This window comes from Hevea brasiliensis, chromosome 18 (genome assembly GCF_030052815.1).
Source record: "Hevea brasiliensis isolate MT/VB/25A 57/8 chromosome 18, ASM3005281v1, whole genome shotgun sequence".
NCBI classification, from domain to species: domain Eukaryota; kingdom Viridiplantae; phylum Streptophyta; class Magnoliopsida; order Malpighiales; family Euphorbiaceae; genus Hevea; species Hevea brasiliensis.
In genome coordinates this window covers 31,230,476-31,246,742 of record NC_079510.1, presented here as the reverse complement: position 1 = coordinate 31,246,742, position 16,267 = coordinate 31,230,476, and the positions used below count along the sequence as shown (strand labels likewise).

Here is a 16,267-nt window from a genome sequence, read left to right as displayed (position 1 = left end):
TATAATTTTAATTTTAATTCTTCCATTACATATTTTCCATTCTCCTTTTCAATTAATTAAACTCCACTTTAATACTTTAATTTCACTTAATTCATGTGACATTTTGATTAAAAGTCAGCTCTTCAAGTGAAATGACCAAAATGCCCTTAATCGGGTTATAGTCCATCTTTTCCGATTAAGTTTTTGGCATTGGTTTCCTTTCAAATCTTGAACTTATTTATTTCCATTAATCCCTCAATTAAGTCCTAAATAAAAGTCTCACAGGGTTCCTCATGAATTTGGGGTAGCAACTGAACTCATAGTTACTTCCTAGTTCGGTTACCCATCACTGTGAACTTAGGCTCACTTAACCCATTTACACTCCACTTCTTTTATTTTTCTTCAACTTTACTTGATCTTTATTTAATCAATTTATGACTCCTGACTCTAGTTCAAGTGTGGCTCCAGACATTTTAACCATCCAATAGACATTAGTCATCGAAACAGTAGAATATAGGGAACTACCTAAAGTAAGGATGTTACAGAGCAAAAATTTTGCAAGACATGTGAGAGATCTGATTTGTATCTCCTCAGCATTGATACATGAAACATGTTATGTATCTTATCCAGCTTTGGTGGTAAAGCTAGCCTATAGGCAACCGGACCCACACGTTCGATGATTTCATATGGACTGATGAACCTTGGGCTTAATTTACCCTTATTTCTAAATCTGAGGACTTTTTTCCAATGTGATACTTTTAAAAATACCTTATCACTAACCTCATACCTTATCACTGACCTCACATTCAATGTCTTTCCTCTTCAAATCTGCATAAAACTTCTATCTATCTGAGGCGGCCTTTAATCTATCTTGAATGATTTTTACTTTCTCCTTTGTTTGTCTCACCAAATCCGGCCCTATCAACTTATCTTCGCCAAGTTTAGTCCAACACAAAGGCGTTCTACATTTTCTTCCATATAAAGCCTTATATGGTGCCATCTTTGTGCTTGATTGATAACTGTTGTTATATGCTAATTCCATCAATGGAAGATATCTATCCCAGCTTTCTTAAAATCTATGATGTAGCTTCTAAGCATATCTTCTAGTACCTATATCACCCTTTCTGACTAACCATTTATCTGTGGATGGAAAGTAGTACTGAATGCAATTATGTACCCAAGACTTCCTGTAACTTCTTCCAAAATCTGGATGTGAACTTCGGGTCTCTGTTTGAAATGATGGATACTGGCACCCCATGTAACCGAACTATCTCACTTATGTACAATTCTACTAACTTCTCCAGTGAGTAGTCGGTTCTAACTGATAGAAAATGAGTAGACTTTGTCAGTCTATTTACTATCATGCATATTGCATCATGCTTCTTTTGTGTAGGAGGGAGACCAATAACAAAGTCCATGGTGATGCGATCCCATTTCCACTCTGGTATTATTATTGGTTGTAACAACCCTGATTAGACTTGTGCTCTGCCTTAACTTGCTAGCATATCAAGCATTTTGCCCCATAATCCACAATATCCTTTTTTATCCCAGGCCACCAATACTGAGCTTTCAAATCCTGGTATGTCTTTGTGCTCTTTGGATGCATAGCATGAAAGCTATTGTGTGCTTCTTTAGGTATGCTTTTCTTAATTTCCCCATCATCAAATACACATATTCTCCCTTTATGGTACAAATAACCATCTCCCTTGATCTCATATTCACTTTCCTTCGCTTTTTGTATTTGCCCCACAAGGGTCATCAACTTCTCATTTAGTTTCTGCCCTTCTTGCACTTGCTGAAGTAAACTAGGTTTCACTTGCAACGAAACCATAATAGCTCCATCTTGTGTTAAAGAAAAGCGGGCATTCAATGATCTTAATGCTACTATGGATTTCTTGCTCAAAGCATTTGCTACTATATTTGCCTTCTCAGGGTGATAATCGATGATGCAATCATAATCCTTCAGGAACTCTATCCACCTCCTCTGTCTCAAATTGAGCTCCTTCTGAGTTGACAAGTATTTAAGACTATTGTGATCTGTGTAGATGTAACACTTCTCACCATACAAGTAATGCCTCCATATTTTCAATGCAAATACTATTGTTGTAAGTTCTAAATCATGAGTTGGGTAATTCTTTTCATGTGGTTTAAGTTATCTTGAAGCATAAGCAACTACTTTGCCTTCTTGCATTAGCACACACCCTCACCTATTGTGTGAGGCATCACCATATATCACAAAGTCTTTCCCCGATATTGGTTATGTAAGAATGGGTGCCTCTGTAAGCATTGTCTTCAACTTCTCAAAACTGGCTTGACATTTGTCATTCCATTCAAACTTGATGTTCTTGTGCAACAACTTAGTCAATGGCGAGGCTATAAGGGAAAATTCCTTTACAAATCTCCTGTAATAGCCAACCAATCGCAAGAAGCTTCTAATTTCAATCACTTTCTTTGATGGTTTCCAATCCACAATAGCTTAGACTTTTTTGGGATCCACCCTTATCCTATCAACTGACACAATGTGGCCTAGAAAAGAAATCTCATGCAGCCAAAACTCACATTTAGATAGCTTAGCATATAGCTGCTTCTCCCTCAAAATCTGTAGCACAATTCTTAAGTGCTCTTCATGCTTTTCTCGATTTCTAGAATACACTATTATATCATCAATGAAGACCACTACAAACCAATCCAAATAAGGATGGAAGACATGATTCATAAGATACATGAATGCTGCTGGTGCATTAGTTAGCCCAAATGGCATAACTAAAAACTCATAATGCCCATACTGGGTTCTGAATGTTGTCTTAGGTACATCAAATTCCTTTACCCTCAGCTGTTGATACCCCGATTAGAGGTTAATCTTAGAGAAAACACCTGCTTCTTTCAGCTGATCAAATAGATCATCTATCTTGGGCAAAGGATATTTATTCTTCACACTCACCTTATTTAGTTGCCTATAATCAATACATAGTCTGAGTGTGCCATCTTTTTCATAAATAGCACCTGTGCTTCCCATGGCGACATACTAAGGCATATAAACCCTTTATCAAGAAACTTTTACAACTGTATTTTCAGCTCTATCAGCTCAGTGGGTGCCATCCTATAAGGAGCAATAGACACTGGTGCTGTACCAGGCATAACCTCTATAGCAAATTCCACTTCCCTTTTTGGTGGCAACCCAGGTAACTCCTCAGAGAAGACATCTAGAAACTTACATACAATGGGAATGTCATGAAGGTCAGGTCTAGCCTGCCTAGTATCAACCACATATGCCAAGTAAGCTTCACAGCCCTTCCTTATCAGTCTCCTTGCAATAGTAGCTGATATGACATTAGATAGGTAATCTGTCCTTTCACCCATAATAGTGATTTCTTCATTATCAGGAGTTTTCAAAGTGATTCTCTTTAATCGATAATCAACTATAGCTTGGTGACGTGATAATCAGTTCATCCCCAAGATCACATCGAACTCATGGAAAGGTAACTCAATCAGATCAGCCAAAAACTCATGTCCCTGAATGTTTAAAGGACAACCCTTATAGACCTTATTCACTACTACACTATAGCCTAAAGGGTTAGTAACCGGGATATCTTATTTAGTTTTATCTATTTGAACTCCTTCTTCCACAAGCAAATCAATGCAAACATATGAATGTATGGATCTTGGGTCTATCAATACATGAACAGGCAAGTCATAAAGTGAGAAAGTACCCCGAATCACATCTGGTGCATCTTGCTTCTCTTGAGCTCTCATAGCATAGGCACGTGCTGGTGCCCTTACTTCAGGTCTCTCTACTATCTCAGATGCAGTTTTCTGTGAACCACCCGTTATCTCTATCCTACCAGGTCTCCTACCCCTCTGAACTGCAGGTGTAGATCTCTCTATCTATACTGGAGCAGTAGGAGCATTCCCTTAAGGGTAATTCCTCTAAAAATGATATGTAGCTCCCCATCTGAAGCACCCTCTAGTCAAATACTAACACTCTCCTCTATGTCTCTTGCTGCAATGGCTACATGCGACTAGAGCTGGCCCCTGGGTATTGTTCTTGCCCTTGTCCCTAGGGAACTAGCTACTGACACTGTAGATTGGCCTCTTCTAGGCATAAACTGTGATCTGGGCCTCTGTGGTTGACTATGACTCTGGCCCTGAGAGGTCCCCTAAGCCTCTTACTAGCGATGGCTATGGAGCTAGACTGCCCTGGCCCTCTCTTATACTGTCTATCCAGTGGCTCTGCTCATTAACTCTGACTCTCTCTACATTCAAAGCTAACTCTACTAACTGGGAGAGGTCTGTGATCCTCAATGTTGTGATATGTAGCTTCACATTGTCATTTAACCCTTTCCTCAAATCTGCAGCACCTGTCGGCCTCTATAGGCACAATCTCACAGCTATAGCGGCTTAACCACACAAATTCTCGCTCATATTCCACCACAGTAAGCTACTTTTGCCTCAAATTAATAAATTTCCTCCTTTTGGCTTTTAGATAGATCTGGCTGATATATTTCTTCCGGAATTCAGCCAGGAAATACTCCTAGGTCACTACTATAGGCTATGCTGCCTTGCATACCATATCCCACCATTGATACACATTCTCTGGTAGAAGGGAGATTGCACACTCCAAACTCTGTTTTGGTGTGCAATATAGCTACTAAAGTACACTTTCTGTCCTTTTTAACCAGTGTTCAGCAGCTGCAGGATCATCCTCTTTCTTTCCTTTAAAATATACTGCCCCATATTTTCTCAACTTCTCCAGATGGGACTTCTGTGGGGGCTAAGCCTGTGGGATGGCTCCTGTCATCTGTGGCTATGCAGGCTCTTCAGATGCCTGTGCAACTGGCTCTCTCATGCCTCTATCCCCATCTCTAGCAAGGGCATGACTTTCTACTTCCTCCTCAATAGCCCTCTGCGATTCAGACTCCATTTAGTAACCTAAATAGATAGGAAAATAGATCTGCATTAGTGTCACCTTGACTCTTAATGGATGTTATGCATGACATACACTCTATGTCTTTCTATCTATCTAGGTCTAGGAATGCCTAAATCTTACTCTGATACCATAAAATGTAACACCCCCTTACCCGATCTACAGTGTAGTCGAGCAAAGGAATGCCACATCCTGTACCAGAGCACCTAGTCTTTGTTTTAGATTTTTTTTTTTTCGGAGAAACTGCAAGACTCTCCCTTATTTTATTGACATTTTCCCTATTAAAATACTTACCTGTGCAAATATTTCCATAACACAATCTCGAATTTCATCACTATTCCATATCATAAATCATGTTTCCATATCATTCATATTCATTCCATACATGAAATTATCTCATTTCATTAATTTATAGAATGTACATAATTTACATAACTTTTGCACCTCTCAAAATTTAATTACAAACTTTATATTAAATTACAACATACAAAATATGAATTGTTATGGATCTGTGGATCCTACCAAAATGATGTGCTGAGGTGACACCAATTCCTAATGCAGATCTGTCATCAAAATCTCAATCCAATATCTATTGGGTCTTATCTTCAGTACTTGTACGAGGAAGAACCATCACATCAAGCATTTCTGCTTAGTGGTGTAATAATATAATAAAAATGTAATATATATATATATATATATATATATATATATATATAAATTAAATTGGCTAACATGCTGTGTGGAGTAAGCATAACTCACATATGAGTTTTCATAAAACAATTTAATAGTAATGTGGGTTTTATAATGTCAAATGTTTATAACATCTACATATGTTTACTATGTAATAGATTCTGGGTACTCTCCATATTTTCACGCATTTTTATATTTTCATGATCTTTGGAATCGTTCCTTTTAGAGGATCTTTACTTTTCTTTACTTTGTTGTTCAACTTTCTTGCTTACTTTCAGTGCCCAAAGTAACCTCTAGCAGACTGTTAAGACTGGATATGCGAGTATACTAGCACTGGACACTCGGTGTAGTACTACTAATCTCATCCCTTCTTGGCATGCCAATCTATCCAACCCTTACACTATTATCTAGGTATCCTTGGGCTTATTTATTATCATTAGCATTTCAATGTTCATATTTCTTCATCATTCATCATCATTCTTTCATCATGGCAATAAAGAGAATTCTCTTTCTCCACTCTAAATGATTTTGGGTTAAATTCTCTGAAATGTGTAATGTTTTTAGCTCATGTTGTACTACTCTCCTCCAGGACAGTTTAGGTCTACCCCTTCTTTTCTTTCTTTCATCTAACCTATTGTGCTCTACTTGTCTAACTGGAGCCTCCGTACATCCACGCTTCACATGACCAAACCACCTCAATCTCCCTTCTCTCAACTTATCCTCAATTGGCACCACTCCTACCTTTTCTCTAATACTCTCATTATGGACTTTATCTAGTCTAATATGGCCACTCATCCACCTTAACATTCTCATCTTTGCAACTCTTATCTTAGATACATATGACTCCTTCAGTGTCCAACACTCACTACCCTATAACATGACCGGTCATATGGCTGTACGGTAAAATTTTCCTTTCAACTTATTAGGAATCTTGCGATCACATAAAACTCCCGTAGCACGTCTCCATTTCAACCATCCAGCTTTAATCCTATGACTAACATCCTCCTCACATCCCCCATCTACTTGAAGGACTGAGCCGAGATATTTAAAGTGATTACTTTGGGACAGTACCACTCCATCCAAACTAACTCCTTCCCTATCACCAGTTCAACCTTCACTGAACTTGCAATGCATGTATTTTGTCTTCGTTCTACTTAACTTAAAGCCCTTTGACTCTAGAGTACTTTTCTAAAGCTCTAGCTTTCTATTGACTCCTTCTCATGTCTCATCTATCAGAACTATATCATCCGCAAACATCATGCACTAAGGGATACTCTCTTGTATATGTTTCGTCAATTCATCTAAAACTAATGTAAAAAGGTAAGAGCTTACAGCTGAATCTTGGTGTAATCCAACAGAGATAGGAAAATCTCTTGTGTCCCCTCTCACTGTGTGCAAAATAGTAGTTGCTCCTTCATACATATCTTTCAACACTTATATGTACCTAATAGATATCTTCTTTTGTTTTAACACTCTCCATAAGACATCTCTTGAAACACTACCATAAGCCTTTTTCAAATCAATAAAAACCATGTGTAGATCTTTCTTCACATCTTTATATTTCTCCATCAAGCTTCTAATGAGAAAGATCACTTCCATAGTTGAATGATCAGGCATGAAGCCAAATTGATTGGGAGAGATAGAAGTGTAATGATGTAATCAATGTTCCATAACTCTCTCCCATAGCTTCATAGTATGGCTCATGAGTTTAATTCCCCTATAGTTTGAACACCTCTGTATGTCTCCCTTATTTTTAAAATGGGTACTAAAATACTCCTCCTCCATTCATTAGGCATTTTCTTTGAGTTTAGAATCTTATTAAACAATTTAGTTAACCATGTCACTCCCATATCTCCCAAACAGTTCTACACTTCAATTGGTATTCCATCGGGTCCACAGGCTTTACTTACTTTTATTCTCTTAAGTGCTTCCTTTACTTCTAAAGATCTAATCCTTCTAGTATAATTCACATTCTTTTCTATTGCTCTGTAGTCTATATTCATGCTATTACCATTTTGACTATTATTAAAAAGATCATCAAAATAATTTCTCCAGCTTTTTTTAATGTCCTCATCTTTCACCAACACTTTTCCTTCTTTATCCTTAATGCACCTAACTTGACTGAGATCTTGACATTTCTTTTCTCTCCTCCTTGCTAATCTATAAATATCTTTCTCCTATTCTTTAGTTCCAAGTTTTTCATGTAACTTTTCAAAGGCCAGCGCTTTTGCTTGACTAACTATCTTTTTTGCCTCTTTCTTTGCTATCTTGTACTGTTCATATGCCTCATTATTATCACACTTAGATAATTTCTTATACCATTCCCTCTTTCTCTTCACTGCCTTTTGTACTTCCTCATTCCACTACCATCTCTCTTTTGAGGGTGGTCCATGTCCTCTAAACTCTCCAAGTACTTTTATTATGCCCACTCCGTTCCTGTTCCTCTCCTTTCTGGTAAACCACAGTTTATACCCTGAATTACCCACTTCCTTGCTTTTCTCTCCTACCTATTTAGTCTCCTGAATGCAAGCAATATTCACCCTTTTCCTTTCCAAGGTATCCACAAGCTCTATTAATTTTCCTGTAAGTGATCCAACATTTCAAGTACCAACCCTGATTCTCCTCCTATCCTGTTCCTTCCTAATTGATCTGCTTCTATGATATCTTCTAATGTTCTCTATGCCTATCTTATGTTCTCTAGCCAACCCTGTCTGCCATGAAAGAAAAAAGCATATCGAAATCGATTACCATTTTATCTGCCAACACATTCAATCTTAAACCATCAGCCCAAAGTCTATTTTCTCACAACATCAGCTGGCTGACATATTCAAAAGGTCATGCTAGGTTCCTTAAGTTATTGGTCAAGTTGAGCATTTATACTCTTCATTCTCCAACTTGAGGGGGAGTATTGGAGGATCTTTTGTTATCTATTTTTTTATTATCTATTTCCTTTCTTGGTTCATTGACCAACTCACTTAATTGCAGGGATAGTTACATAATTATAGGACTACTTCATTGTAATAGCTTATTTTATGGGTCAAGATTGATTCAACATCTGTATATAGAGAGAGTTAGGACAGTATTCAGATACATAAGAAATATACAACAAAAACACTTTTATGTGGGTTTTACAGAAGAACGCTTTAATTTATCCACCAATAAATTCAATCTAAAGCCATCAGTCCAAAGTCTATTTCCTCAGAACATCAGTTGGCTGACATATTCACAAAGGCACTTGGTCATGCTAGATTCCTTAAGTTATTGGTCAGGTTGGGCATTTCAACTCTTCATGCTCCAACTCGAGGGGGAGTATTGGAGGATCTTTTGTTATATATTTTTTTATTATCTATTTCCTTTCTTAGTTCATTAAGTAGCTCACTTGATCGTAGGGATAGTTACATAATTATAGGACTAATTGATTATCATAGCTTATTTTGTGGATCAAGATTGATTCGACATTTGTATATAGAGAGGGTTAAGATTGTATTCAGATACATAAGAAATATAAAACAAAACCACTTTTGTGTGGCTTTTACAGAAGAGCCCTTCAATTTTTTTTTTTTAGGTTCTGCAAGAAGAAAGTATTTAAAATATTATAGTATTACATTTTTAATCTAGGTCAGCATGTAATTAATGAGGAAAGACAGAAAGTCATAGTTTGCTAACGAAGCCAAATCTCAGTGTATCACTTTGCTACTGTCACACCCTACCCCTCTGTAAGGCATAACATGATCCCGTAGTATACCTAATGAATTACCAACTCCGTCTACTGATAACCCATTAAATACACTACAAGGGATTTTAAAAACTTTTCTTACTTCTTTTACAGTGGTGAGCACTATTTACAGGTGTTAAAAACCTTTTTGAACTAAAGTGATAGAACTAACACATTTGGATTATTTGGAATTTCTATAAAAATTTTGGCAGAGTGCCATCTGTATTTTGGATAAAACGGTTCTTCAGAAAACCTGTAAAAAGCACTTCAATATATTTCTAAATCTCAACTCCAACATATTTCTCAACACAACATATTTCTCAACTCAAATCCACAGTAATTTTTCAAAGACTGAGATAAAAGAAAGATAATACAATTTTTACAAGTCAAAATACTCATAATTTACTTTACAACTTCAATGTACAATTTTAATTTACAACTGCTCAAAACCAAAAACAATATATACATACAGTGAACATAAATTACAATACAAAATGCAAAATGTAGTATACTCAATATACCCGATGATCTCTCGCTGAATGCACTAGCAGCCTAGTCTGCTGCCCTGTCCGTCTGTCTACCTGCGACAGCAATGGAAAGCTATCGCTGAGACAATGTCTCAGTGGTGCACAACATTAACAAATACAACTTTAAATCAAATTTCACAAATCATATAAATGATGGATACATAAAACCATAGTTAAATTCAAGACAATGAGTGTCATAAGGAATTTAACACAATATCACATTAAATCTCAGTAATCAAAACATAGTTAAATTCAAAAGACAGTGAATGTCAATAAGAATTTAAACTCCAATTCACAATATCACAATATCACAATAAATCTCAATAGTCAAAACATGGTTAAATTCAAAAGACAATGAATGTCAATAAGAATTTAAACTCCATTTCACAAATTATCAAATCGCACAATAACACAATTTAGTCGAATAATTTAAGAATACAGTGTTGCCAATTCATTCACAACATAAGCCATGACACAAAATTTCCGATCAATACCGTGTTGTACACCACGACAAAGCAATCACAACCCCACTAATCGAAATCAATGAGGAAGGGAGCTAGATATATAATGAGTACTCATCCGATCACCTCAACTGGTAAACCAGAGAGGGAGAAAAATAAACGATCACGACTCCATAAATGGAGAAGGAAAATAAACGATCACAACCCCATAAATGGAGAAGGAATGATATGATATTGTCATACTAAGTGTGAACACAAAATCAATTCCAAACGTTTTATTCAAATGATTCGTGAGAATCCAATAAATTTCTAAAGTCATAAATTCATTCACAAAATGGCAACACAATTCATAATTAATTTCAAATTTTTACAAATCACACTAAATCAATTTTTCCACAGTTTCAAACCATTTACAATGCTTTTCAAGCAATAAGTATCCATTCAAACACATTTCCATAATTGAAAACAATAATATACAAATAGTCATAATTTATTTCAATTGAAAAATTCAAAAGAAATAACTGTTGTGCACAAACCTCTGATAACTGTCTCCTGGCCTTGACTCAGTGTTTCCTTCCCTTTCCCTGAGTCTTTGCTAACTGAAAAACACAATTTGAAGTGTTTCAGTACTCATTTAAATTGTCTCTAACGATAATGCTTGATAATTAATTCACTGAATTCTATTATTTGCTTAATCAACCTAATATATCGACCTTCGATGCGTTCTAGGTAAATTAGGCTTTAAGGTTACCAATATGTCACATTCGATAGTCTTTTAAGGTTGGTACATGTTACCAAATTCATTTCCATGTATCTTGCATTTTCTTGCAATTTGCTGGATTCCGGGATACTAGTTTGACCTAGCCGGACGACCTAGTTCCCTCGGTTTTCAGTTTTTGGTCAAAACTACAAACTTGTAGATCTATGTCTTATGGAACGCAGGGCAAAATTTCAGGTCATTCTGAGTTATGTAGACCAAGTTACGGTCATTTTACTATTGCTGGTCAAATTGCATCAAAATTGGCCACTTTACGTCACTTTAGGTCTTTTTAGGTTCGGCCAGTTTTTAGACCCGAACTTGTGCAAGCTGTTTGACTTTCTTATGGTCATTTCTGGGCTTTGGTGTCTTCATAAGACTTGTAGATATGGGTCTTAACTATTCATGATCAAAATTTCAGGTCAATTGGACATGTTTTGAGTGAGTTATGGCCTAAACACTAACTGCTGCCCAAATGGTCAATTTTCAGGCCTCAATTGCACTTAATTCGGATTTGGTCATTTTTCAAGCTACCTTGCAAGAAGAATTTTGGCAAGTTTCCTTCATGAAAGTTGGCACATTTTGTGCCTAGTTTCACCTCCAATTGGTCTCATACCAATTGGAGCCACACACTTAAAGTTATAGGCCTAAAACATAAACTGCCTTATTGCATTTCTTTCATACACATCAAGGATCACTCCTAACACTTACCAAACTCAATATTCAAGTCAATTCTGGTTGTATCATGACCTAAACATAATTCACAACACATTATAGGTTATTTTGGCAGCTTACAATTACATTCAACACACACCATAAAGTGCAGAATTTTTTTAACTCAATTTACAATAATTCAATCACCTAACCATAACACTTTTTTCATGTCCAACTTCAAACCATCATATATACACTCAAACTGCCCTAACATCCAACACAATCCAACATTTATATACCATAAACCAAGCACGAATTCCAGCATTCTTCAAGAGTTAACAACCTGCCGCAATGGTGCCTTTACATTCCATAAATTTCCAAGCTTCAAATTTCAATTCACATTTACATATACTAAGTATACATCACCCAAACAATTTCCTACACAATATACATTTAATCAATCATTTAATTCACCATTTACAAGCAAAAATAAACTGCCTTCAAAGTGTTTCCATGGCTACCAAAAGTTCACATCCCCCTTTAAACATCAAACCTCAAAAATCTCTCCATAATTCAAGTACCCATAGCATTCTTACTAACTTTAATGAAGCACTAACCAAAAACACAAACTTACTACTTTGGAAACTCTTCAAAATCTCTCCAAAACTTGGTCTTCTTGCTGCCTATCTACTGCCTAAGTGGTGTAGAATAGTTTTTGTGAAGGAAGCTAGTGAAAAATGTGGCTAAATCATGGTTGCATGGCTTGGTTAAGCTTTGGCCATGGAGTATCTTCAATGGAGGTTCACGGCTGAAATTTTGAGAAGTGAGGAAGATGACAATCTGCTGGTCCAAATTGATGAATAAGTGGTCCACTTTGGTGGGTGAGTGGAGCACTAAGGGCCTTTAATATTAGTTTATTCATAAATTTCATTTTCCCACATTTAACTCCCCATTTTTGCTATTTATATTAGGTACCACTAATTTAATTTTTCATTATATTTTCCAAGTGTAATATTATTCATTTTTAATGGACATTTAGGTCAAAAGACAACTCGGGGTGTCAAATGACCACAATGCCCCTGTTCGGGTTGCATTCCCGATTTTTCGGTAACACCGGGTTTTGTCCATTTTTCGATTTCTCACTTTTCTTTGTACTAAGTATTTAATTTTTCTTTGATATTTATAATGATATTTATACTTCAATAAATATTTATTTGAGTCCTAAAAATATTTTCTAGGGTTCTCCACGGTCCAGGGCTAGTCAACGGTCCACGCTGTGACTTCCCGGTGCGGTCACCCATCGCTAGGGTTCTCGGCTCGCTTAACTTGGTTACATTTCTTTGCTATTATTTTTCCTTTATTTTTCTTGTATTTTCTCTTCTTGTATTTCATTATTTTATGTCTCCTCACTCATATAGAAGTGTAGTTCTAGGCATCCTAGCTGTCCGAACAACACTGGTCACCGGAACAGTAGAACGCACTACCGAACTTAGGGGTGTTACAGCTACAAAGAGAACCAAAAATCCTAAAGTGAAAATGTGTGAAACCACATGGTACTTTTATATAATTTTCCCATCATCAAATGACTCCAAATGCATAAAGTGGATTATATTGGTGTTAAATAATACATTAGATAGAAAGGAAGAACACTAAAATAATGACAAACTAAATGAGATAAAAATTGATGAAGGCATAATGGGTAAATGGGAAAAAAATTATAAATGATGAATTAATGAGTGAATGTTAGTTTTTACTTTTAGATGAAATTATTTTCGAGAATAACTATATTGTATTTATATAAATTGATTTTCTATCTTAAATTAGAGTTTAGAAACAATATTTATATATAATAAGTATTGCAGCCAACCCTGTCTGCCATGAAAGAAAAAAGCATATCGAAATCGATTACCATTTTATCTGCCAACACATTCAATCTTAAGCCATCAGCCCAAAGTGTTAGTAGTATGCCCTAAAGCATATCATTTAGTATGTATCTTGTACATATTTTTATTAATAAAAGGCATTTCCACTTTTCCGTTTACATAATATATTTATGTGTAATAGAAAAGGTCCATTGATATTTTGTTAGAAATATTATTCTTAAGTTGTTAAGAATATGAGTGACAATATTTCTAGCACGAAGTATCATAAATAGGTTCACAATCGAGGATACTTCATAATAAGGACATGACTTATCCAGAAAGATTGTATTCATGTTTGTTCCCAAGTTATTTATATGAGATATAAATAAGATGGAATGGTGAGTCTCATGCCATATAACAAACATGATAGGCACTTACAAATGATAAGTAGGCTGAACCAGTGACACTTATGACAAGCACATGGAGTTTACTCTTGTCAATGTTTTGTCATAAATCATATCAGTGCATATAATCTTTAGACCTGAGATAGCACAATTATCTTGTATATAGGTAGTTTGAGTTTGATACTGCTTTCATACTTGTACTGTGTATGGGTATATGGGCATGTGTTGGCTCCTGCTAGTTATATATGGAGGTAGGTGTTGATCAAGATGGAATCTGTTCCTCTAACTAAATAGAGATAAAATCCTATGTTCATTTAATTGTTCTTGATGTTTCAAGTTCCTGGCCAGGACAGATAGATTTATTCAAAAAAGAGTTTCTGATGAGAAAATCTTTTAATCAAGAACTGGAATTAAAAGAGAACATAATATTCATAACAAATGGAGTTTGACATAAACCATGACTCCAGCTTGAGTTGGGATTTTGTAACAGAGAGATTCTAGTGCATGGTAACATATGATTATAGGTTCATTTAAGGTAAACCTTATTACTAATTGGGTGGCCATGGCATGCTATGCTAGGTGTTAACCATGGTCTACGAGGTTCATAAAATGATTTAGAGAAATCATTTATGGTAAGAAAGAGTTCTGATGATATTAAGAGTTGATATCATGTCTCATTGCCAATTAGTGATGAGCCTAGTAAGTCACACACATACACAAGTTATCACCTAATTAAATATGATTTAATTAATTAATTAAAGAGTTTAATTGATTAATTAAATAGGTTTGGTTTGCAATTAGTTTGCAAAGTCCCTAGCATGACTTGAAACCAAATCTAGATTGTTGGATGTATAATATAAGTTAAATTTATATTTAAAGTGTTTAAATATGAATTTAATTAATGAGAAATTAATTAATAGAGATTAATTAATTAATTTATATTTGATATAAATTAATTAGAAATAGAAAAATAATTATTTTGGGTTGAGAACTCAAAATTAAGACACAGGGGCATTTTGGTCATTTTGCAGTGTGACACGTGGCACCATGAGATGGTGACACATGGCATAACACATAAGCTTGTCAAATGTTTTTTTTTAATCATGTAAGATGATTAAAATCAAGATTAAATATAGGTTTGACACTTGGCACAATGTGATTGGGTCACTTAAACCTAGAGCTAATCAAAGGGTTTAATGTGGCAAGGGTTTAATGTGTTAATCTAGCTATTTAAGTGTTGTTATGAGAAAATAAAATACAACCAGCAGCCACTCCTCTCTTTTGTCAGGCCACTTTGAGGGTTTTCATCTATTCTTCTTCATCTCTCATCAATTCAAAGAGATTAGCCATCAATCTCTTGAATTAAGAACGCTATAAATTGTTTCTAGTGTCCTGTTTACATCTCTAATCTCTTAAAAAGCAGAACTTGAATTTCTAATTAATAGAAAAGGCTTTAGAAGCTATTCAAGGGCTGTCATAGGTGTTCTTAGTGTGGACAAGCTAGAGGGACAACATCTGGTGTCCTGAAGACGAATCTCAAAGGCGCAGACACGCTACAATGCATCAAGAGGTTAGTGTAATCATTCTTGATTTAATCTAGGGTTCTAAAATTAATCTGATTAATTTTAAAATCTTAAATGGAAAATACAGATCCAAAAACATATTAAAAGAGTTTTAATATGTTGTTTATCATTGAAATCAAATAGATAAAAATAAATCTTGCATGGTGCATGTGACCCTAGGTGAAAATTTTTGAATTCAATGGTATAAACTTGTGTTTTTCACGCTTCCTTTCCTTCACAAAGTCTATTTTCTCACAACATCAGCTGGCTGACATATTCAAAAGGCACTTGGTCATGCTAGGTTCCTTAAGTTATTGGTCAAGTTGAGCATTTATACTCTTCATGCTCCAACTTGAGGGGGAGTATTGGAGGATCTTTTGTTATCTATTTTTTTTATTATCTGTTTCCTTTCTTAGTTCATTGACCAACTCACTTAATTGCAGGGATAGTTACATAATTATAGGACTAACTGATTGTAATAGCTTATTTTATGGGTCAAGATTGATTCAACATCTATATATAGAGAGAGTTAGGACAGTATTCAGATACATAAGAAATATACAACAAAAACACTTTTGTGTGGGTTTTACAAAAGAACGCTTTAATTTATCCACCAATAAATTCAATCTCAAGCCATCAGTCCAAAGTCTATTTCCTCAGAACATCAGTTGGCTGACATATTCACAAAGGCACTTGGTCATGCTAGATTCCTTAAGTTATTGGTCAGGTTGG

General features: G+C 35.5%; 1 protein-coding gene across 1 annotated transcript; it reads right to left on the bottom strand.

The window, feature by feature from the left end:
- Positions 1–1,477: 1,477 nt before the first annotated feature.
- LOC131175848 (uncharacterized) lies at positions 1,478–2,995 on the bottom strand. The gene is made up of 2 exons (XM_058140525.1): positions 2,921–2,995; positions 1,478–1,903 (listed from the first exon to the last, which is right to left on the bottom strand). Exons 1-2 carry the CDS (start codon positions 2,993–2,995, stop codon positions 1,478–1,480), a joined length of 501 nt encoding a protein of 166 aa, XP_057996508.1.
- Positions 2,996–16,267: the final 13,272 nt, after the last annotated feature.

Excerpts from the sequence above, each read along its gene's own strand:
- LOC131175848 (XM_058140525.1), bottom strand. The coding sequence starts at position 2,995 with ATGGGAAGCACAGGTGCTATTTATGAAAAAGATGGCACACTCAGACTA. Across the intron at positions 1,904-2,920 it reads ATTATAGGCAACTAAATAAG|GCAAATATAGTAGCAAATGC; the intron begins GTGAGTGTGAAG and ends CACCCTGAGAAG.